Here is a 25,339-nt window from a genome sequence, read left to right on the forward strand (position 1 = left end):
GGAACAAATAAACAGACAAATAATGGATGGAGAGATGAATGCAGAAAAGAGAGAGAGATGATGAATAAGAGATGGATGAACAGATGAAGAAACAGACAAAAATGAAGTTATGTGAAACAATAAACAGGTCAAATTCATTCCTTCTGTTTTGACTTGGAAGAAGAAATATTTCAGAAAATAGAGTGCAGTTCTCCTCCTGTCCACAGGGTGGCATCTTATCCGGAGAAAAAGAGGGGGTGAGAGAGGGAGAGAGAGAGAGAGAGGAGAGAGAGAGAGAGCACAGAGGGAGAGGGAGATTGAGCATACTCGTTCTCAGCCAAACGAATTGTTGCAGCAGCTCTTATTCATTTCCATTTCATCATCCTTCCATCCATCTCACTTGTCTCTTATCTTCTCATCTCACCATTTCAGCATTGCACCCTTTCTCTCCTCCTCTCTCTCCTCTTCCTCTCTCTCTCTCTCTCTCTCTCTCTCTCTCTCTCTCTGCAGTTCTTCATATTGCTGTTAAACCTGACTTTGGAAGAACTCCACAAATTTCTGTGGTTTCTGGAGGAAATATACGGATCTGAGTGGCACAACGTTCCTGTTCTGGATGGTTTTGTTTCTTTTTTTTTAACTCAGGGGTTCTTAAGGTCACTGAAAGTGTTTTGTCTTTGGATGTTTTTGGGCTGTGAACATTTGTGGAAGTGATTTATTCCAACGTTGCACCAAAGTTTCACCTGTAGCTTTAGAGGAACCTAGTACGGCACCTTCCTCGCGACAAAGGCTACATTTTCCAGGGGGTTTCCAGTGTTTTTAGGGTTAATCCTATACATTGTCATTGTTTGACTAAAGCTTTATGATCAGCAAAGTTCCACGAAGGCGTCCGCTGTTCCTTATTAACGCTATTCACTTACTGTGACATCCGCGTACCCTTGGTTCCTCTGCTGGTTCTCTGCTCCTGCACTGACACTGCCGAAGTTGTGTTGGTTCTTTGTTGGTCCTATGTTAACTCCACACAGAGGTAGGCATAGTTCCTGTGTTGGTTCTTCGTTGGTTCTATTTTAATGCTACTTTGAGTCTGCCACAGTTACTTTGTTGGTTCTGTTTTAATGCTAGGTTTAGATTGCCATGGGTCCTGTGTTTGTTCTTCGTTTGTTTTAGATTAATGGAACATGGTGGCAATCACTGTTCCTATGTCGGTTCTGTGTTAATTCAACACTGAGAGCGCTATTGTTCCTGTGTCGGTTCTTTGTTGGTTCTATGTTAATTGTACACTGAGACCACTAGTGTTCCTGTGTAGGTTCTTTGTTGGTTCTATGTTAATTCTACAGTGATACTGCTAGTGTTCCTGTGTCGGTTCTGTGTTAACTCTACACTGAGACTGCTAGTGTTCCTGGTTCAGTTCTTTGTTGGTTCTATGTTAATTCTACACAGAGACCACTAGTGTTCCTGTGTCAGTTCTTTGTTGGTTCTATATTAATTCTACACTGAGACTGCTAGTGTTCCTGGTTCAGTTCTTTGTTGGTTCTATGTTAATTCTACAAAGAGACCGCTAGTGTTCCTGTGTCAGTTCTGTGTTAATTCTACACTGAGACCGCTAGTGTTCCTGTGACGGTTCTTTGTTGGTTCTATTTTAATTCTACACTGAGACCGCTAGTGTTCCTGTGTCGGTTCTGTGTTAATTTTACACGGAGACCGCTAGTGTTCTTGTGTTGGTTCTGTGTTAATTCTACACTGTGCTCCTGTGTCGATTCTATATTCATTCTACACTGAGACTGCTAGTGTTCCTGTGTCGGTTCTATGTTAATTCTACCCTGAGATCGCTAGTGTTCCTGTGTCAGTTCTTTGTTAAATCTACACTGAGACCGCTGGTGTTCCTCTGCTGGTTCTTTGTTGGTTCTATATTAATTCTACACTGAGACTGCTAGTGTTCCTGGTTCAGTTCTTTGTTGGTTCTATGTTAATTCTACAAAGAGACCGCTAGTGTTCCTGTGTCAGTTCTGTGTTAATTCTACACTGAGACCGCTAGTGTTCCTGTGACGGTTCTTTGTTGGTTCTATTTTAATTCTACACTGAGACCGCTAGTGTTCCTGTGTCGGTTCTGTGTTAATTTTACACGGAGACCGCTAGTGTTCTTGTGTTGGTTCTGTGTTAATTCTACACTGTGCTCCTGTGTCGATTCTATATTCATTCTACACTGAGACTGCTAGTGTTCCTGTGTCGGTTCTATGTTAATTCTACCCTGAGATCGCTAGTGTTCCTGTGTCAGTTCTTTGTTAAATCTACACTGAGACCGCTGGTGTTCCTCTGCTGGTTCTTTGTTGGTTCTATATTAATTCTACACTGAGATTGCTAGTGTTACTGTGTCAGTTCTGTGTTAATTCTACATTGAGACCAATAGTGCTCCTGTGTCGATTCTATATTAATCCTGCACTGAGACTGCTAGTGTTCCTGTGTTGGTTCTATGTTAATTCTACATGGAGACTGCTAGTGTTCTTGTGTCAGTTCTATGTTAATTCTACACGGAGACCGCTAGTGTTCCCGTGTCAGTTCTATGTTAATTCTACACTGAGACTGCCAGTGTTCCTGTGTTGGTTCTATGTTAATTCTACATGGAGACCGCTAGTGTTCCCGTGTCAGTTCTATGTTAATTCTACACTGAGACTGCTAGTGTTCCTGTGTTGGTTCTTTGTTAGCGCTAGATCGATATTGTCCTGTGTTGGTCTTGTATCGGTTCTAAGTTGACTCTGCACTGTTTATCCTGCATTTGTTCCTCATTCTTTTGGTTCTGTACTGTTCTGTGTAGATGCAACATTAAGCTAGTGTGTGTTGGGTCTTCACTGCTTCTGTATTTGTAGTTTGTTGGTTCTGTGTTAGTTCTACAGTCAGATTGCTGCAGGTAGTGGAGTGAGAGAGTGCCATTACTCCTTCATTGGTTCTGCATTGAGGTTTCTGAGGTTCCAGTGTCTGGTGATGAGTGTCCCCATACTGAAGATCGGGATGGTCCTCAGCACCATGGCAATGATCACTAACTGGATGTCCCAGACCCTGCCCTCACTGGTGGGACTCAACCAAACCCTCGCTCAGCCCGGGACGTCTGAGAAGATCATCAGCGTACGTATTAATAACAGTATAATGCTAACTGTTCAGTCGGGGGGGGTCACTATACTGTGGGGTTTATGGCTAGAATCTGGTCAGCACCTACCAGCCCAGTTCTGTTAGCCTGGAGCTGAGTGATGGGGACAGGGAAGCCCACCCTACACCTGAAGAGACACCGAGGGGTGAGGTATGCTCTTGTCCTCCCGCTTATGGATGGCTGGGACATAACCAGAGGAAAAGGACAATGAACCCCTCGAGAGTCCCAATTTATAAAAATTTCATATAAAATATTTAATTAAATGAAGCTTACAATTGGATTTATAAGCACAGAATACATTAAGATATTAAATATAATAATCAAGCTTTCTCAATATTTTGTCTATTAAATATTGTCACTGTCCAAAAGAAATCCAAAACTGTTCTCTCGTGGTTCAGAGCGAGCCGAGTAGAGACTAAATCGTGGCCTGTAAACTTTGCAGAGCCCTGATTGTCCAGAGAGAGTCATCACTCTACGCCACACAATGCAGACGTCCAGCACCAACTCTCCATCTGTAAAATCTCCAGCAGCAGCAGAGATCACATTAGTTTTATCCGACTCACAAACAGCAGCTCGTAAAATTACGCGGTGGTCTTTTGAAGAGGTTCAAACGCTCTTTGGATCTGTGGCCGAAGAAAGAATCCAGCGAGAGCTGGTCGCGGCAACAAGGAAGGAACAAACTCTACTGATCTGTCTGAACTGATGACGGAGCTGTGTTCAGTCCCAAACAACAACAACACGCCAATACACCATGTAAATACCGCTTAACGTTACTTCCGCCGTTGTTGTGGTTTCCAAAGCCCACTGTTCCCCTTAGAGACAGCAGAGGTTTAGAGACGACACCGATACATCGATACATTTCAGGGGGGAGCTGTGGGAGTGGAAAACCAACCAGGGACTAGAAAGAGTGTAGAGCTGAGTCAAGCTCAGTCGAGTAGGTACCATGCAGTGGAAGAGCACCATTACACTCACCCCAACCTTAGGACATAACACTTACCCTGATCCAAAAAGGCTGTCCTCAACTTTAAATGTGATGATTAATGATGTGGGGAGCAGGTAGTGGTTATCATATGGAAAACCAGTCCCACATGTGATATAAATATATATTCCAAGTCCACACCCACACACACACTGGTGTTTGGACTCCTCTCAGATGGTGGAGTCATGAGTCCTGATTGGCTGGTGTTGGCTTGGTTGCTGTGGGAATGCTGCAGCAACTGTGGGACACCACCCTGCCAATCAGACGCTCCAGTGATCAGTCTCACAGCAACAGGTTCTCACACACACACACACACACACACACACACAGAATATCAGATATATAACAACAAGTCAAAATAAGTGAGGCATCCACTACAGGGAACACACTTCCTCTCTCACACACACACTTTATTAAATTAACTGAACATCAATCAGATCAATAAATAATAAATCAGAGCCATTAATATAAACATCAATAAGTAAAACACAGGAGAGCGCACCACCGGGCAGAAAGTCCATAGACACCTATTCAACAAGTCGCATTAATCATGAGTGTGTGGAACCTGGAGCATTCCTGTGAGGATTTGATGGCCACGTGAACATCAGGGATATATCAGTAAAAGAATTACAATTTTTTAAAAATAATGTAAACAATTTAAAAGCAATTCAATTAAGAATTTTTAAAAAGTAAAAGAAAGACAGTAAAGTAGAATATATAAATCTGTTACAGCAAAATGAAGAGTATTATAAACTGCGCTGTACCTGCTCAGATAGGAAGGTCTTTAATCTTGATTTAAAAGAATCTAAAGTTGGGGATGTTCTAATGTCCTCTGTCAACTGGGTCTACATTTAGGAGCGGCATAATAGTTAACCGCCTCTTTCACCTGCTGTTCCCCTGCCCCACAGCCCAGCGCGGGAGCTTTATACCCCTCTAGCCCACACTTGGCATTGGACCCGCTCTTGTGCAGCTGCTCCGGGGTCCATCTTGTTTCATGGTTTGTTTGGGGTTTTTTTTGCCCTGAGGTTTCCAGGACTCTGAGGACCCCGATCTCTTCAGATCCTGGAATGAAAGTCTGTGTTTATTAATATCTGCCCCCAGGCATGAGCGGGTTATGTAACGGATAAATAAATCAAGTGTGTGCCGTAGTTGTTAGTGAGAAGAACTGGTTCCTGCCTCACTGTGTCCCAATCTGCGCCTGTACACACCCTGCTCAGTGCGCTCTGAGAGTTCACTTGCTCCAGAGCCTCCTTTCAGTGCCATCTTTCAGCAAATACATATCCGATTTAAAGAAATGCTAGGTAAGATTGGGTATTTTTACTCCTGGGCTCTTCCTGAAGTAGCAAAGTGTAATTCATATTTACAGCACTGTTCTGAAATCAAACCATCCTTTAAAAGTTACACAGTGCAGTTTCGGTAGTTCTGAGCCAAGACAAGTGGATCTACTCTCCGAGCGTTTAAAGCTATAGTTTAAAGCTACAGTTGTAAGGTAAAAATAGATAGACACACAGGTAGACAGACATACATACATACTGAGACAGATGGATATACAGAGACATACAGACTGATATACAGACATACAGAGACAGACAGACAGATAGATAAACAGACAGACAAGGAAGCTGTCCCACAGACAGTCACAGTTACCATTGAGATAAGAGTAAAATGTAAAATATGATAATGACAAGAAAAATAGAAATATAAAACTAAATTTAGAATATAAAATCAAAAGTAGAGATATAAATAAAAATAAAATATAAAATGAAATGTAAAAATCTGACCATGTATGTGAGTGAGTGAAGTGGTGCAGTAGACCAGTGTAAACAATGTAAACCAGTACGATGCAGCAGTTATGTAGGGCAAATATTACCTAGTGTTCCGTTAAATAGTAGAATCACCTTAATTGATCCCCTCAGGGAAATGGCTTGTTCTTCTTCTTTTACAGATCTAATTTACCCTGTGTCTCCTGCTGTTACCTGGACACAGGTGTTCGGTATTTCTCTCAGACTTAAAATCACAGCTTCAGAATCACCGTGATGCTCCACTGAGCTGTAAAAGGGAGAACAGTGCCTCTGTTGTTGATATTCCAGACTCATGTAACATTTATAGGAGGGAAGGATACACCACACACACATGCTAACAACAACCCCCCCCCCCCCCCCCCCACCCTTATCCAGTTCAGGGTGGCGGTGGGTCCGAAGACTACCTGGACTCATTGGACACGAGGCAGGAACACACCCTGGAGCGCCAGTCTTTCACAGGGCAACAAACACACATTCATTCACACACACACTTTTGAGTCACCAATCCACCTACCAACATGTGTTTTTGGAGCCTGGGAGGAAACCGGACCTCCGGTCTCCTGGACCCACACACACACAAAAAAATTGCTAAGCATCATACACAGGTGAACAAAACTAAACAGCACCACACACATTTTAACAAGGCTAAACAAAATTAAGCGCACAACTCTGGATTTACACTGGGTTTAAACAAGTACTGCATTAAAATTCTTATTTTATTGTTAACACTGGGTTAATATCTAAAGGGAAGGGTCAAAAGTTGTGTTTCCTGTGGTGTTTATACAGATTCAGCCAAGCTTCTCTCCCATTGGTTAGGACTCAGGGGCTGAACTGAAGGTCATACATGTAAGATTAACTATCAGCATCATTCAGCAGTGACACTGGGTCTGAGAGAAAAACGGAGATGAGTCTAAATACTAACATATAATCGTAAACCCCATAGTTGTGCTAATAGTAATGCGCCTGATCCTGGATGTTTCCTTTGTTTATTTTTTTTATATTAAATCTGACATCCACAATTTTAATCACAAGCCCTGTGTATAAAGCTATGAGTGTGTCTCCTCTCCATGTGCTACTCTGCAGTCGGTTTGCTCTAGTAACCACTCTAATGTGTTTATGAAGCCCCAGTGTCTGTAAATGGGCAAAAAAACTTGTATGCTGGGCTTTCTCTCTCTCTGCTCACGACAGAGAAACATCATCTGGAGGTTTTTAGACAACGGAGAGACTCCAAATGCTGAAAAGCACCAACTGAGATGAGGATGTTGCTCTGTTTCTGCTCCATAGGGGGGTAACACTGACTTCTTTTTGCTGTTACAGTTACATTACTTAAAGTGGAACTGACTCTAAATTCAGGAGAGGGCTAACTGCATGAAAGTAAACACAGAGCGAAAGTGCTACAAAGTTTACATTTCAGACACCAACAAGATACAGTCGCTTCTTACTCAGACACACCGCTCCACGTTAAAAGATACAAAGCTTCTGAATGTAAACAAAACCTGATAGAACAGCGTTTTCCCACAATCGTAGATTTCCCCTTTAATTAACTGAGCAGTTTGCCACTATTTGACAAGCCATTAATTATTAGCTTCATTAGACTCACAGCTTCAAGGTAAAACTTAACTTTGAAGCTTCAGACCCTGAATCTGTCTCGTCCAGTCAGAGATATGTCAGTAGCACTTCGAAGAGCTGTCGGCCGTTTCTCGTCTAGTTCCTCTTCAACATATAAAAGAGCCATATTACTGACACCTAGTGTCCTGGATGTGTCAGGGATTCTATATTAAACCCTATTTTGCCCCCTTTTGGAAGATCCTCTCTATGGAGCATAGACTGTTCATACAGAGACAATAAAGCAGTTTGATTCTAACGTGAGTTGCACTTTATAGAAAACAATGTGAAATAATAAACAATGGCCATTATCAATATTGTTTGCTACTTTTCTGAAGGTTAAAAAATGACTGATTGCTTCTTTAAAGCTGTAATGGATCTTGGTCTAAATGCTCCCTGAAGTGCAAGCTGCATAAAAACTGACCCTGGGCTTCCACCAAGAACCTAATGAACTGGACAGCACAGTGGGTGTGTGTGTGTGGGGGTGAGGGGTGTGTGTGTGGGCGAGAAGAATGTGTCTGTACTTGTGTCTCTCTCTCTCTGTCCACGAGGATGTTTTTCAACTTTTTTTTAAGATTTCAGAAAATAAAAACTCAAACTCTCACAAATGGTATCTAATCTGGCCTTTACTCCCAGAGTCCAGACTGTGTGTGTGTGTGTTTATTTTCATATATTTCCAGGACAGAATAGATCAGAGAAAAATTAATCTTGAAGCCAACATGGTCCTGAATTTGTAACAATCCTGATTCTGCATATGTATTAGTTTATTTATTAACTGAATAGTGCATGCACATATTGATTGCTTGTGTACTTGTTTTGCTGTTCCTGTGGGGACCAAGTGTCCTGATTCTGTTAGTACCCTGTGAGACTGCGGTAGGAGTGAGGACATTGTAACTGATTCCATCACACACACTGTGTGTGTGTGTGTGTGTGTGTTTGGGTGACCACTGAGTCTTAACGTGTGTTAGTGTATGTTTATCAGAAGGGTGCATGTTGTTTGTGTGTGTGTGTGTGTTAATTGGTGAATCAGAGCAGATGGAGTGGCATTAGGGAGCAGCTTGGCTAATTAAAGAGCTCAACGGAGAGAGAGAGAGAGAGAGAGAGATGAGAGGGGGTTGTAAATTCAAATCCTAGACTAAAGTGAAGTGTGTTGATCATTTCTACAGCTGTGAAATACATTTTCTGAACATTTCAGCGATTTCTGTCAAAACTAATAAACAGAACGAGGAGGAACTGATGATGTCAGATGTTTTATTAATGTGTAACTTAGGGAAACATTTTAATGACGTCTGTTCTCTTCAGCAGCTTTATATTCATAACAACACTGAGACAATTTACGAATTACTGTGGGATTCTCTCTCTGTTCTCTCTCTCTCTCTCTCTCTCTCTCTTTGGGATCTCCATTCTCTTTGTGTTCTCTGTCTCTGTGTACTGTTTTTTTCTTCTTTTTTCCTCTTTCTCTCACTCACCTTCTCCTATCTCTGTCAATTCTCTCTCTCTCTCTCTCTCTCTCTCTCTCTCTCTCTCTCTCTGCAGGCTGTGTATCCGGGGTATGATGAAGGTTGGCAGGTTTTCGGTTCTGTGTCGGATGTGGAGGGGAAGTGTGTGTGTACCCTGCTCGCCCCCCCGCAGAACCTCTGCAGGAAAGACCCACGACACGCTCGCCTACGCCAGCTCACACAGCATGTGAGGAACACACACACACACACACAGGAGTACAGAATAATGAGTGCAATCAAGCACAATTACAGCTCATTAATCAACATTATCACAAAATGATACCAAATGCACAACACTTTTCAACACGCTAACAGCTCCAGACCTGCACAGCGTTCACCAGGAGACGCGTCTGACTCTGACTAACAGGAGCTTTCTGAAATCCACTGGCACTCAGATCATCATATCCCAGTGACAGAGGAGGATAAATGGGGACTTCATTTTTAATTCCACATAACATTAAACAACAAAGAAGTCCATCTGAATTCAGTAGTGACCTACAATTCCATCTGATTCCCATTAATCACTGTCCAGTCTCTGTCCTCAGGACCTGTGCCATCCAAAAATATCTACTGGCTGTAAATGGGGACTAAATAGAAGAGTAGCCATGTAAACTCCTGTGTCTTATTACATTCCCAATGGGAAAAGGTAGTACATTCTGCTTCCTGTGTGTTAAAGGAACACTAGTTAACATTTGGGTTTCTTTTTCTCCTGGGGCTCCCCCTGGTGTTTCTACAGCTCCCTGCTGAAATAAATGAGGAGTGGGAGGGAGGAGGGGTGGTTTGCTACACTCTTACCAACATAACATAGTGCAGTTTCTGCAGTGCTGAACTTGGAGGAGCAGCGATAGGAGCTCTGTTCTCCCTTTAAAGTGAAATATGTAGGGAGTAGGGCACTGTTTGGGAAAGAACAGAGTTTACATGAGGTTCCAGGAAAGTAACAATTACAAAGCGGTACGTTTATCCCGCGTGATCTTCTCTTTGACTTTTTTTTAATTTTTTTTATTTTATTGAGCTTTTCCTTTGTTCAACATTTTTATTCATCTTTGAAGCCCACCCCGTGTCTGAGATCTCTCACTGTGAATGTGCTGCTGTCTGCATCTGTGTGTGAAGGAGAGGAGTTCATGTTCATGTACTTCTTCAGTTCAACTTCAACAATGTCCCTCTGAGTCTGCGGTCTGCATCCTAAGCTACAGCATAGAGATGGAAGGTTGTTGGGCTCAATACATGTTGACACATGCACAATAACACAAAATTAACATTTTGCGCATTAACACGTGACCAAAAAAATGTTTACACACTTTTTATGGTCTCTGCCAATGGGAGGCCTCAAATCCAGGCATATTTACATATTCATAATAGGACTTACATCACACATTATAGCTGACAAACGAAAACATAAAGCCTATGTGAATGTAGCCAATTGGTTTCACTTTAATTATTCATTACATACTGAGCTGAGCGCTGGCTACGTTGAGCCCACGTCTTCAGACGGGGGATTAATATAAAGGTAATATCCCTTAAAAGAGAGGAGCCAGCATAAATGCAGGAGTAATGTTCATGATATATGTGTGAGTTATACTTTATGCTTTAAAATAATATATACATTATTTATGTATTTATGTTTATACAAAATTAAACACTGGAGTTTTTTATTATTTGATACATTAAAGCTCTGTGTTGTTTCAGCAGTAACACCTTACACTGGTAGGTGGCAGTAAAGTATCATAATACATGAACATCATGATTCCCCTCAACGAAAAAATCCAAATACATAAACTGAACATGATAACATGCAAAATATTAGTGTTAGTTGCTGCATTGGTCCAACAAATAATGGTCACACATCATACAAATGTCTCTTGAAGCTTTATTTCTCATTCTCTCTTGCTCTTATTCTTCATCAGACACGGTGAAAATAAAAAAGAATACAAAAAAAACAAACAAAAAAACAAACAAACGAAAAAAATACTGAATAAATCTAGACATGTTAGCAAAGAACTCGAATATAATCACATAAATGTAAGAATTAGTCCATGTTAAAGTACATCCATCCATTATCTGTAACCGCTTATCCAATTTAGGGTCCAGAGCCTACCTGGAATCATTGGGCGCAAGGCGGGAATACACCCTGGAGGGGACGCCAGTCCTTCACAGGGCAACACAGACACACACACTCTCACGGACAATTTCAAGTCGCCAATCCACCTGCAACGTGTGTTTTTGGACTGTGGGAGGAAACCGGAGCACCCGGAGGAAAACCACGCAGACACGGGGAGAACACACCAACTCCTCACAGACAGTCACCCGGAGCGGGAATACGAACCCACAACCTCCAGGTTCCTGGAGCTGTGTGACTGCGACACTACCTGCTGCGCCACCGTGCCGCCCTAAAGTACACATATGTACAAAATAAAAAGCATTTTAGCGAGTATGCCTCATGGACCAAATGTAGGATTAAATTATTAGGAGGAGACGTAAGCCCTATATTTGCATCTTTGCTTGCTATATTCCCCATAATGCCACCATCAATTCTTGTCATGTGACTTGAATAACTTAACTTTTTTAAAATAAACTCAATTTTTAAACTCAACAAAATTTAAAAGTAATAGATTTTACATACATTAGTCAGTGTTGATTTTTAAAAATATTTTTACATTGTATATAACAAAACATGAAATTAAAAATTTTAATAACACCATCCTAGGAAAGTTACAGTGCTAACACATTCAGAACACATTAACATGAAAATATCTTTGAGTGGTAACCTAGTAAATATGTGCGTGTTAATGTGAAATTATACTCTGCACATTAACGTGGAGAGCTAATGTTTTGAGCCCAATGGCCTTATACACATCGGGTTTGCTTTGACATGTTGCCCACAGCACAAGTTTGACACAGAAGTATATATTGGGCTTAAGGCAAAATAGCACATTATCGCTGCCTCAGAGGAAGCAGAGCATTGTCATGTACCTTTCTGCAGCATCCTTAGAGGCATCATAGCTCACATGTGCAGGAAAGTACTCTTTCAGAATCTCCCTCAGAGGCAGCAAAGCATTATCTCACACTGCAGCTTCTTCTGAGGCTGAGATTTTGCAGCACTTCCAACATGAAACAGAACTAAGTCTAGAGTAAAAAAAGAGAAAATACATTGCACATTTATTTATTCCAGAGTCATTTCTGACCATGAGAACAGGCTGACCCAGGGGACTAGGTGGAGCTTAGGCAGGGGGGCGGAGCCTATGCTGTTTGTGGTTCAGAGAGGGGGCATTTTTCAGGCAGGGGGTGGAGCCTGTGCAGGGTGTGGTGCAGAAAGGAGGCATGGTTCAGGCAGGGGGTGGAGCCTGTGTAGTGTGTGGTTCAGAGAAGGAGGTGTCCTTCAAGTAGAGGGTGGAGCCTGTGCAGCTCAGAGAAAGGGCGTCTTTCAAGCAGTTGGCGGAGCCTGTGTATGCAGGAGAAACTGCGTGATTCTCGGGAACATTCCCAGCTTTGTTCACACAGGTGTGAACCGGGGGCAGGATAAACTTAGGGAATGTCTGGGACAATGTTACAGATGTTTGTGTTCACACACACAGCTCCTCTGGGTAAAGTCTGGAACAGTTCTGGGAGACGGTGAATGTGTGAAAGGTTTTTTTGGTTTGATAACTGTGGATCTGATCATTGTTGTGATGGTGGGGGGGGTGGGGGGGGCATTATTATCATCTACAAAAGGGGGCATGGCAGAAAAAGTTTGGGAACCACTGGGCTAGAGGATGGAGAACACAAACACTGCGTCAACAACTGTACAGCACCTGTGAGGTTTTTAATAATGTGCCTGGTGTGTGTGTGTGTGTGTGTGTTTGTTTCAGGTCCAGAACGTGTCTCAGTATCTGGAGGTGCTGGGTTTGAGGACCTCTCGTGATCTGCAGTATCTCAGAGACTCTGAGAGGAAAGTGAACGTAGTGGAGGGACGAGTTAGAGCAGCTCACACTAATCCTCACAGTTTCACAGCTAAAGTCCGGCAGGTACACACACACACACAAACTCTACAGTAAAACTTCACATCTCCAAAATGCTGGATTTACAGGAGAACATATATTAAGAATATAATGTAATTCTCTGTCACCCCTCTCCTCACCTGTAGGACCTGAGGCGGAGTGTAAATGAGTGTCTCCCCCTGCTGGCAGTGATCACTCAGTACAGTGCAGATGTAGGACAGCTGGAGTACCTGCAGCAGGAGGTGGAGAGATTAAACTCCGCCCTCATCAACCTACAGGAGCAGATGGAGGCCTTCGACTACAACCAATTACAGCACAGGGCCGTACTGCTGGAGAACAGACTGCACACCTGCATCAACACCCTCGGTCTGTACCCCACACCCACCTTTACCCTCCTCCACTGATTCATTACACTCCTACAGTGACCCTTTACCCTCCTACCCTTTACCCCTGCGATGCCAGTACAACACCCAGGAAATTACGAGACCAGTACGATAACCAGAAAATGACCCACAGGACCTGTCTTCAGTACAAAACACTGACATGGCTCCCTGGATTTGATTAACAACTTCACTGACTCAAGTTTGGACCTGAGCCTTTATGACTAGGGTCTGTACCTGAGACTTGTTTTTAGGGAACCTGCACTCCACAGGGGGGCGGTGCTGACTCCTGACTTCACCTAAGACCTGGGGGTACTGTTTAGATACTGTTTTTATTGACTCTGGACTTGACTAAGTCTTGTTACATGCAACTCAGCAACTTATTCCCAGTAGCTTAATTTGTGTATGTGTATGTTGTCAGGTTGTGGTAAGCTAACAGGCATCAGCTACCCGGTCACGATCAGGTCCTTTGGGTCAAGATTCGGCTCCTGGATGATGGACAGCATGATTCCCAGCTCTGATAATCGAGTAAGCCCACTTCACTCAGATCCTGAACCATTCAGGTAAATCAGGGGGATTGAGGAAAAGAAACAAACTGGGGAATTTAAATGAGCTAAACTGTGATTAACAAGTGTATTTCTTAAAAATAAAGGTGTCTCATTGTAGTCATCACTGAGACTGTTCAGTGATTGTGATATATTGAGCTCTTTTGACCCACATTAGCTTCTTATTCACATCTCCATAGAAACCAGACTGATAACAACATCTGCATCCAAATGCATGATACCATTACTCAGACTCTCCTCTCTTTATCTGGCCTCATTAATCCTGCCCGTGGTCTCACTCCACACTCTCCACACTGCCTGAGCCCATGAGCACATCTGCCCCACACTCTAAATCATCATCACCCACTCATTAATGTTCTGAATGAAGACTTTAATCCCTTTATCTTCTGTAGGTCTGGTCCATGGATGGCTATTTTAAGGGCAGGCGTGTCTTAGAGTACAGGTCACTTCAGGACTTCATAAAAGGCCAGAACTTTGTGGTGCATCAGCTTCCTCATCCCTGGGCAGGTATACGATTCAGAAAAAAAAAAAACATTTTCACAGTTCCCCCTCTTACTTTACCTGTAGTCAGTCAGTCAGGGAACTGAGCTTGCAGAAATGCAGACGGTGCAGGGGCTGATGAACACACTACTGATATCGATCCTGGTATTACACTCTTCTAATGTGATACTTTATTTAAATATACTTAGTGCGATTATACTGAACTGTTCATCAAATGGTTTCTTGGGAGCTGAAACACCGGTTACCCACCAGCTTTGAGGAGCTCACCTCGCCTGGAGTGTTCCACTGTATCAGAAAAGGAAGAGCTAGCTCTCAGTATTTACTGTTTGGACCATTTCAAGCTCCCCTCTTGTAGCAGAAATGGGTCAGAATGGGCCTTCTTTCTCTCTCTGTCTCTGTCTGTCCATCTGTCTCTGTCGCTTTTGCTCTCTATTTGTCTCTGTCTCTCTGTCTGTCTGTCTGCATCTGTCTCGCTCGTTCTCTATTTGTCTGTCTCTCTCTGTCTGTCTGTCTGTCACTCTCGCTCTCTATTTGTCTCTGTCTCTCTCTCTCTCTGTCTGTCTCTTGCTCTATTTCTCTCTCTCTCTCTCTCTGTCTGTCGGTCTGTCTCTGTCTCTTTTGCTCTCTATTTGTCTCTGTCTGTCTGTCTGTCTGTCTTACTGTCTCTCTCGCTCTCTATTTGTCTCTGTCTCACTCTATGGCAGATTTTTGATTTAATTTAGACAGGTCTGTACCACTAACAACTCAGAAAAGATGTGAGAGACTTTCATGCAATGAGGGTCAGACCACTTTTGCTTTTGAGGTGAGGGTGGGATGAGGGGGAGCGTGGAGAATTAAAAAAAACACAACACTGCAGATAAGTGGGACTTATCAGGAAAGATGAAGTCTGGTGCCATTTATTTCTGTATTAACAGGGTATAAAACCCAAATTAATTTATTTCTGAGGCTGGTGGAGGCCTGGAGTGTGGAGAAATAAGAGCACTGAGTAAAAACGGAGAAAATGAGAACGGAGAAAAAAGAGAACCCAGTAAAAGCAGCTAAAAACCTGAGCTTCTGCTCCTTGCTGCTGTGCACTCGGGGTCGAGGTGAACAGCAAGCGGCTCATTGTCATTTAAAGGAACAGGTGCTGAAAGCGAGCGTTCTGAACAGGGCTGTTTACACAGGGGGAGAACACTGCTGTGGGGTTTGGACCAAAGCAGGTCACAGACGTTTCATTAAGAACCAGAAATGTCTTCCACTGTGGAGAAGAGTGAGGGAGTATGGCTTTTTTTTTTTTTTAAGTACCTGGAGAGATATCCTACAGTCATTGTTTTTCTTTTTGTATTTTCCCCATGTTTGTTTTCAGGTACAGGTCACGTTGTGTATAATGGCTCTTTGTATTACAACAAACACCAGACTAACATTATCGTCCAGTACCACCTGCAGTCTCGGATCATTTTAATGCAGCGTAACCTGGGCCAGGCCGGCTACAACAACACTTTCCCCTACTCTTGGGGCGGCTCCTCGGATATCGACATCATGGCTGACGAGATGGGGCTCTGGGCGGTTTATACCACCATCCCCAATGGGGGGAACATGGTGGTTAGCCGTCTGGACCCAGTAACCCTTGAGGTAGTGCGTTCTTGGGACACAGGGTTCCCCAAACGAAGCGCCGGAGAGGCGTTCCTCATCTGTGGAACCCTTTATGTCACCAACTCACACCTCGCCGGAGCCAAAGTCCACTTTGCCTACCACACAAACACGTCTTCGTACGAGTACACAGACATTCCCTTCCACAACCAGTACTCACACATCTCTATGCTGGACTACAACCCCAGAGAGAGGGCGCTCTACACATGGAACAATGGCCACCAGGTGCTCTACAATGTCACGCTCTTCCACCTGATCCAAAGCTTTGCAGACACCTAGATGAGGAGCCAAAATAAAAAAGGATACATGATGTCCCAACCCAGTTTTAATGATTACAGTCATTACAATTTACCAACACCAAAAGTGAGAAGCCCTAAGCCCCTCAAATTTAAATTTAAATAAAATACAGTATCCCACAATATGATTCTATTCTTCTAGTTCTAATTATTGATACAGAATAAATATGTATGTCATATATTTATAAATTGATTACTCATTTATATTTGTTAATATGATAATATTGTCTTACAAGGAAAATCTCTTGTTGAAAAAGATATCATTTGCAGTCTTTCCCTCTCTTTAAATGATGCACACACATGTGACTGGCATAATTTAGTGTAGACCATGAAAAGAAAGAGTGTGAAATGCTCTTTCTGGGACACAAACAAAATTGAGCCAGTATCATTAATGCTCCTCACTTTGACGTACTGGTAATGGGACATCCATAAAAATATGAACAAGGTTATATTAATATGTGCAAATTATTGCATTCAATGAGCAAGAATGACTTTTCAAAGTAATCTGAATGCATAGGTAAAAAAACAACAACCCACAAAAAACCCACATTTCCAAAATCCAGGAAGTGAAATAAATGGATCTTGCTCCTGAAAAAGCCTGAATCTGAATGTTAAATCTATCTGTTTTTGGTGCTGTGAAATATGTGTCATATAAGTGTCTTTTATGCTGGTCTGATATCCTGTCTGCATGGAACTGGCATTTTCAAAATCATTATTAAAAAACAAAAACAGATGATTGTTGTCCTTTCTAGTATTGTGTTGAAATTGTGTTGAGAATACTTCATAGCAAACTGAACTAATGAACTTACAAAGACATAAGCACAGATTCTAGCTCTTTTTATTTTTAAAAGTTTAATTAACTCCAAAAGTTTAAGGCAGCCCAGTAACTATGTTATTAAACGTAAAAAGTGTGAGATTATAATAGAAGTGATGTGAAAACTCACCACCTCTACAACCATCGCCGCCAATGGAAGCATGTTGTTGAAAATTCAACGTTTAAGAAATAAAAAGCTTTTATATGGCTTCTCATGTCTGTTTAGGATAAAGTGGTCATTTATCGTATTATGTAACAGTTGTCTTAATGTTAACATGTATTTCTCATTTGGGGGATGTTTACAGGGTTAGCAACTGATAGCAAACAGGCTAAAAGAGCTAATATATCCTAGCAACTGTGAGATCATCTGTCTGTGCTTTTTCGATTCTTTTTTCAGTCACTGCAAATTTTGCAGAGGAATATCCTCCTTGTAGCTGTTTATTTTGAACACTGAAAGAAATGTCCTGTGTTAAAGAGGAGAGACAGGGTATTAGTGTGACTGAGGCTTTTGAACTGAAGACCAAAAATGAGGACATGAAATCACTGTGGACAGTTGACACGCAGTCCACACTATTCATCATGTTGAAGCCATATGAGGACATCTTGTGGCCTGTCTTCAGAATAGAATATACAGGGGCTCCCAATGTCTAAATGTGTTTTCTTCTATCAGGAGGCCTTTGGTTCCATCTCTACTGATGCCTCAGCTGTCTGAGGCCAGGAGTCCTAAGGATCCAGGAGAGCACAACTGGTCTCCCTCACTCTCTGATAAGATAGTCATCTCTTAGCTGACATAAAATATCTGGGCATTTAGCATTCCCCTCCAAGCATGACCAGCTGTGAGGTGGAGTTATTTGTACAGCAGTTCAAAAAGAAGCAATAGTTGACTTCACCCACCTCAGATGAAGCGTGTGCTCCACGCTCTCCCAGGTGAGTGAAATCCTAGCTAAGATGGGAAATAACAGTGGCTAAATTAGTTCAGCATTAGTTCAGAAAAGATTATTTATTAATTAATGTAAAAAAATAATTTATCTATTGTAAATGTTGTATATTTTATTGATTTAAATCTAATACATTTGTTTGTATTTACATAATTAGGTGTTAGCATGAGTAATGTTTATTTTTTCTGCTTGGTTTTGATGAATATAAGGACACTATATTCCTATATCTCTTTATAGAGTTTATGAATGGCATCACAAAACCGTCCCTCACACCTGCAAAAAACACGGATTATTCTGTAGGATTACTGCTATTTTAACAGTACTAATGTAGGAGGTGGACACCCCCATATTTCAGTAATGGTACAGCGTTTGTAAACCCTTATATTTTTGAGATGGAATATACCTAGAGGAAGGTATGTTTCTCTTTAGAGCAGCAGTAACTAAATAAAGCGAGTTAAGCTGTGTTTAATTTATGTTTTCATGACAATATGTAGGTCGAGGTAATATGAATTGACACCTTAAAAAACCTTTTAAGGAAGCTGTCCAATCTGAACAGATGCTAATGTAGCTTAGCAATCTGGGGAATTGTTTGTGTTGGTTTTGAAGAGAATGCTTTCATAAAAGATATTTGTTGTTATGAATACATAATGATCTGCCAGAGGTCCATATGCCCTCCTGATCTGGTCTGTGGACCAGTGGAACAGTGTTCTCTGTAGAGATGGAGCTCCTTTGGGATGATTTGGGATCCATATATATATATATATCCTGCTGTTCAAGATACTCCAAGTGAGGAGGTAAAAGAATTGAAAGAAGATCAAGCTGCAATCGGGGATTTTCTACTGATTGGTTTGCAACACACAACGTTGGGAGAGTCATTTTTACCGTTATGATATCTCCTCTCCTTTTAAATACACTGCTTAGTCATATGGGAACTGACTATAGCAATTGTTAATTTTTTTTTTTTCTCCCTTCTGACTAGATACATTATTTCAGCTGTTTAACATACTGTGGTACCTGTTGCCTCAATATCCTTTTCATGATGACCATAGTGGGCAGCTCTGGACTGCAGGCAGGTCTCTGAAATATAGGCAGTATGTATCCATGAAGCCATGAATCGTTGTAGCACATGCAGAATGAGGCCTGATGTTGTCCTGCTGAAATAACCATGGACTTCCCAAAAGATGTTGTCTTGACGGCAGCCTATTTCTCTCAAAAAACCCAATATTTGCCTCCACATCAGTGGAAATGTCCTGCATATGCAAGTGTGGTCACTGATGCCTTAAACTAATGCCTTCTCAGTGAGCGTGGGGCTTCTATAAAGTTATATATAATCACAGTAAATACAAAAGATTAATAATATAAAACAAATAAGAAATATAAGGTAATTATTTTCTATAAAGTTGTAGGTGAGCGTAAGTTTGAAGAACAATGTTTTGTACAGATTCTCCTTGATTTGCATGAATTTATTAAATCAACAGAACAGATTATTTAAAATCATTATTTATTAACCGCTAAAACTACGTACTGGATGATAACCTCAAATAATACGGACTCCATGAGGAGAGATTTGGACAAAGTTAAACCAACACATTCACAAACAGAGTATCACACTGGAATAATATGATTTGGGTTTATTTGATCTTTTGTTTATTTGTTTTTTTTTAGCAAATAAACCCTTACTGCTTAGATAAATAGCTTTTTAAACCTCAATCTTTGGGGCCTAAAACTTTTGCACAGTACTCTATCTATAAAGATAAATATGCATAGGAATATGGTGTGAGAAATGCAAATGAGTTTTTAAGGCAATATGGTTGTTGTACAGTACATGTCCAAACATTTGTAGAAACCCAAATAATTAGTGAATTCAGCTACTTTAGGAGCTCCTGTTATATAATCTTCCCAGAAATGTATGAATTACAGTTTAATGCTTGAGAACAGTTATACATGATCCTAAATCACCCTGATTAATGGCAAGAATATTTCACTTATTCGTTACTGAATAGCAATGTACATTTGGTTTTAAAAAATTACGTATCACTCAAGCTTGAATTTGATCATTGTTTGAATAATATGTTAATATTTTTCTGCCTGTAAACAACTTTGAGAGTGTCAGTGAGATTGTGAACCCCCCCATTTTTCAGAGATGGTACATTCCTAAATAAAGGTATGTTTCTCTGTAGAACTGCAGTAAATACAGCGAATTAAACCGTTTATATTTGGAGTTTCATGATAATATCGGAGATGAAGCTGTGAATTTTCAGGTCACTATGAACTGACACCTTAAAATATTTAGATATTCCTTTGTTTTTATTTATTTTTTAATTAAATGTTCAAGTTGAGCAGTGGCTAGTAAACATGCTAATGTAGCCTAGCCATCTGTCTGACTGTGTTGGTTCAGAAGGTAATGATGCTTTTATAAGGAGTGTTTGCTCTGTTATTATTAAGCTTATTAATGACTACGGCTTTAATCTTTTATCGAATATAAGAATGGGTCGGGAAATTGTTCCAATGCTTCACCAGTGGTGTTTAAAAACCCAATAGTTTTGGACAGTGGAAGAGTGGAACTGTGTTCTCTGGAGAGATAAAGTTCCATCCTGTACCTTTGGGATGATCTGAGATCCAGACATAATCACCCAACATCAGAACCTGACCTCAGTAATGTATATGTTGCCATGAGATCAAATCTCCACAGAAATATCCCAACATCTATTTTTAAGTCCTTCAAAGAAAAGCAGTTTGTGTGTGTGAGAAACTGTCCACAGGTTGGTGAGTGAGTGAGTGAGTGTATGGTATCCTGTGATGGACTGATGCCTTTCCCTTAGTGATCACCAACACTATGTTTATAATAGAGTTAATACAGAACCTCTGATATATCCAGGCCACTAGGTGTCAGTATAACTGCTGTTTTAAAATGAGATGAAAAATCAAGAGAAAATGACTTAAAATTACTGATGAAAACAGCCAGGTTTTCACCTAAACAACTAATCATTTATATTGATATTACAGTTTGAAAGTATTGATTTCTAATTGCAAATTCCTGTTTTAATGTTATCCCACATTATTAGTAACACATTATTCAGTGTTCAGTTGGAGAGTTGTAGCCCAGTTACACGGTGCTAGTTAAATGGCTCTGACGCTTTATTCATGCCTTAAGCTGGAATAAATTCATTTGTTGGTTGGTATGGCAAAGGAATAAAAAAACTGGAATTAATTTATGGAAAATAATGACATATAACCTGCAGTATCAGTCAGAAATATCACAATTAGACCTTTACCCCAAAACCCACGGCACCAGTTCAGTTCATACTGAGGAGACCAATTGATCAGAGCACATTCTCATGATTTGTTTTCTTTCCTGGAGGGTTGTGTCCAGATATTTTCACTCAGTGAAAACACTCACAATGTGGAGTGTTAAAGAGGAGAGTGAAGACGTCAGTGTGATGAAGGGGATGGAGCTGAAGACAGAAGACGAGGAGATGAAGGAAATGAAGGAAGGTCAGTCTGGGGTTTTTGTTGATCCACCATAGAGAAAATTTTTTATGAAAATCCTGTCCAGTTGTCATTGTCCAATTACACCACTGTAGAATCAAGACTGCGGATCTTCAGCCTGTGTACTTCACATCATTCACTTTGATGAGTAACTGAATGGTTATTCTGAATAAACTCAGTACAAACTATATTTTTAATTTTCAGAATATATTCCAGTTAGAACCTGCATTTAACATAAAAACTCAACACTGTGCTCCAAAGTTTAGGAGAATGGAGTAAGGCAGTGTACCATGGTTCACCTGTAGCTGTCTTTTACTCATGATTTACACTCTCTAGGGAAAATGCTTATTAGCCCAATGTTAGTGTCATTGTACTGTAATAATACACTTTCTACAAACTGTTGCCAGGCACCTTTGTCAGTTTTAGGTAGTACACTTTAATAAAGTCTAACAGTTTTACCTCGTGCTGCTCAGACTCTGTTAGGACACACATTATATATAAAATGTGGGTTAGAAGGTTACAAACAAACCCCAGCATTGGGCTGTGGGGCAGTGGAGCTGTGTTCTGACATTTGAACTGCTTTATTAATAAATAGTTCAAACCACATTCCTGGAAAATGTGTTTGTTTTGTTTTAACAGTGAAATAGACACAAGTACCTGCGAAGTGGTTATTGTCTTAAAGCTTTGTTTAACAACAAAAGCACAAAGGAGATAATCACAGTCACTGAAAATTTGATTAAAATGGAGTGAATGGAGGACACTGCTCACCTGTCACACACTCATTCATCTCTTCGGCTCCTTTCATTTTGATGAACTTCTTAGAGCTGTTCATTGTGAAGTGATGTTCTGTGTATTTTTAATTTTCTCGTCATTTATCTTCTGTTAAAATCTAATTTTCTTGAACACTGTAAACCGTGTGTTTTTTCAGTGTCTTAGCGTCACGTGTGTCACTCACCAAGACAAATTCCTTGTGCGTGTTTCGCACTGTGCCTGTAAACATGAATACAATCCAACTAACTAGAGACATTTGTGTGAATAGAAATGATCTTAGCGTATGATACTGTTCTAACAAGGCAGCTTTAGTATATTTACCTTAAAATTACAGCTTCAAAAATCATTGTGATGGTCCTCTGAGCTGTAACATGGAGAACAGAGCCTCTGTCTCTGCTATTCCAGGCTTAGCACTGCAGAAACGGCACTATGTAATTTTTGGAGGAGGGTAGGAATCACCACTCCTTCCACCTCCTTGTGAATTCAGGACAGTGCTGCAACTGTAAGGGGAGCCCAGGAGCAATATACCAAATCTTATCTAGTGTTGCTTTAATGTAGAGCTAGAAATATCTCACCGATTTTACTGTAACAATGGATTTTCTTTATTTTTTTTACAGAGTCATTAACAGATGACTTTAACACAGATTTCAAAGTTGAGGTGAAGCCACTTGAGGAGGAATATCATGAACAGGAGCCTGACCTAAACACTCAACACGAAGAACACTTCAGTGACGCCTCGCCCCTGAGGATTCACACCAGAGAAGACCCCGGGGAAAAGCCCTTCAGCTGCTCAGAGTGTGGAAAACACTTCACCACCTCACAGTATCTTAAAACACACATCAGGATTCATACTGGAGAAAGGCCATACACCTGCCCCCAGTGCGGGAAGAGTTTATTAAATTTAACACACTACAAAACGCACATGATGATTCATACCGGAGAAAAGCCTTTTACCTGTTCTGAATGCGGAAAAGGCTTTTCCCAGTCGACTCACCTCAAAACCCACATGATGATGCACACTGGTGAGAAGCCTTTCACCTGCTCCAGGTGCGGGAGAGGCTTCACCAGCTCGAGCCACCTTAAAACCCACATGAGATTTCATACTGGAGAACGGCCATTCACCTGCACTCAGTGTGGAAAGAGCTTCTTGACATCGACTCACTGTAAAACCCATATGAGGATTCATACCGGAGAAAAGCCATTCACCTGCTTAGAGTGCGATAAAAAGTTTTCTAAATCAAGTGACGCTAAAAGACATATGCTGATTCACACCGAAGAAAAGCCACACAACTGCTCAGAGTGTGGGAAAGGTTTTTCAGCTCCAAAATATCTTAGAACCCATATGATGAGCCACACCGGGGAAAAGCCTTTTGCCTGCGCTCACTGTGATAAAAAGTTTACAACCTCAAGCGACGTTAAACGACACATGATGATACACACGGAAGAAAAGCCGCACATATGCTCTGAGTGCGGAAAAGGTTTTTTAACACTGAGTTACCTTAAAGCCCACACTAAAACTCACAGTCAGGAAACGCCCTTTAAGTGCCCTCAGTGTGGAAAGACTTACAAGAAAAAGAAATACTTTAATAATCACATGAAGATCCACATGTGATTAAACTTTAATTTTCAGCACTGGTTCTGAATTATTCATTCATTCATTCATTATCTGTAGCCCTTATCCAGTTCAGGGTCGCGGTGGGTCCAGAGCCTACCCGGAATCACTGGGCGCAAGGTGGGAATACACCCTGGAGGGGGCACCAGTCCTTCACAAGGTGACACACACACACACACATTCACACCTACGGTCTCTTTTGAGTCGCAAATCCACCTACCAACGTGTGTTTTTGGACTGTGGGTGGAAACCGGAGCACCCAGAGGAAACCCATGCAGACACGAGGAGAACACACCAACTCCTTACAAACGGTCACCCGGAGCAGGACTCGAACCCACAACCTCCAGGTCCCTGGAGCTGTGACAGAGACACTAATAATAGTGATAATTATAATGTGCAATTATTTGTCATTCTACAACGTACAACGTAATGTGTCTTCCGCATTTAACCCATCTGTGGTAGTGAACACACACGCCCACACACACTAATGCGCTAGGGGCTGTGAAGGAACACCCAGATAGGCGGGCGGCCATCAGCCAGGGGAGCATTTGGGGGTTCAGTGCCTTGCTTAAGGGCACGTCAGCTGTGGATGTTCCTGTTGGTCCTGGGGATCAAACCTGCAACCTTCCGGTACCAAGCCCAGTCTCTAACCATTAGGCCAAAGATGCCCAGCACTACCTGCTGCACCACTGTGCTGCCCTTGTTCATTATGACTAATAATCCAATAATATATGATCTATTGTTATTTTATGATCTGTAATTTAATTGTTTATGTTTACATTATCAGGTGTTTATATGAGAAATATGTATTTTGGAATAAAACTAAAAATCCTCTATTTATTTATTTTTATTTTTCAAGAAAATGGAAAAAGGAAAGGCACTATATGTAAACTGTAGGTTCTAAGCCTTTAAACAAATGCAAGCACTGCTGTGGAGCAGTGGAACTGTGGTCTGAAATTTAAATATGAAATAATGCCACCCCCATATCTGGAAAATTTGGATTGATTGATTAGTTGGTTGATTGATTGATTTAACAATGAAATAGAAATAAGAATCTTTTAAGTGTCTATCTTGTGTATAACAACAAAAGCACAAAGAATATATTTCCATTGTTGTCACTTAAACCTTGATTGTTTTTTTGTAAATATAAAAATAAGCATTTAACCTTTTTCTGACAAAAACGATTTCTAACAAATATATGTACATTTACATAAAATATATATAGTTTATATTTATTCTTATTATTAATAATTGAAATTGACTACTTAAAAAGTATACGATATAAGAGATGGACCCCCAATTATAGTCAATGGTACATTCCGACAGAAAACTGATGTAGTGGAGGATATCAGTGAGATTGTGGCCC

At 41.0% G+C, this 25,339-nt stretch overlaps 2 protein-coding genes across 2 annotated transcripts; both read left to right on the plus strand.

The window, feature by feature from the left end:
* Positions 1-299: 299 nt before the first annotated feature.
* LOC136686534 (noelin-2-like) lies at positions 300-17,042 on the plus strand. The gene is made up of 7 exons (XM_066660386.1): positions 300-3,096; positions 9,041-9,190; positions 12,849-13,004; positions 13,124-13,343; positions 13,779-13,885; positions 14,316-14,430; positions 15,770-17,042. The coding sequence occupies exons 1-7, from the start codon at positions 2,956-2,958 to the stop codon at positions 16,330-16,332; spliced, it is 1,452 nt and encodes a 483-aa protein (XP_066516483.1). The 5' UTR covers positions 300-2,955; the 3' UTR covers positions 16,333-17,042.
* A 4,323-nt stretch (positions 17,043-21,365) lies between these two features.
* Positions 21,366-25,331, plus strand: LOC136686542 (gastrula zinc finger protein XlCGF57.1-like). The gene is made up of 2 exons (XM_066660402.1): positions 21,366-21,596; positions 22,979-25,331. The coding sequence occupies exons 1-2, from the start codon at positions 21,440-21,442 to the stop codon at positions 23,971-23,973; spliced, it is 1,152 nt and encodes a 383-aa protein (XP_066516499.1). The 5' UTR covers positions 21,366-21,439; the 3' UTR covers positions 23,974-25,331.
* The last annotated feature ends 8 nt before the right edge of the window (positions 25,332-25,339 follow it).

Source organism: Hoplias malabaricus, chromosome 2 (genome assembly GCF_029633855.1).
Source record: "Hoplias malabaricus isolate fHopMal1 chromosome 2, fHopMal1.hap1, whole genome shotgun sequence".
In the NCBI taxonomy this organism is placed as follows: domain Eukaryota; kingdom Metazoa; phylum Chordata; class Actinopteri; order Characiformes; family Erythrinidae; genus Hoplias; species Hoplias malabaricus.

What these genes read in the sequence shown, in the direction of transcription:
- LOC136686534 (XM_066660386.1), top strand. Translation starts at nt 2,956, where the DNA reads ATGAGTGTCCCCATACTGAAGATCGGGATGGTCCTCAGCACCATGGCA. An exon ending in TACGCCAGCTCACACAGCAT is followed by an intron (nt 9,191 to 12,848) that starts GTGAGGAACACA and finishes TGTTTGTTTCAG; the next exon opens with GTCCAGAACGTGTCTCAGTA. An exon ending in CACCTGCATCAACACCCTCG is followed by an intron (nt 13,344 to 13,778) that starts GTCTGTACCCCA and finishes GTATGTTGTCAG; the next exon opens with GTTGTGGTAAGCTAACAGGC.
- LOC136686542 (XM_066660402.1), top strand. Translation starts at nt 21,440, where the DNA reads ATGATTTGTTTTCTTTCCTGGAGGGTTGTGTCCAGATATTTTCACTCA. An exon ending in GATGAAGGAAATGAAGGAAG is followed by an intron (nt 21,597 to 22,978) that starts GTCAGTCTGGGG and finishes TTTTTTTTACAG; the next exon opens with AGTCATTAACAGATGACTTT.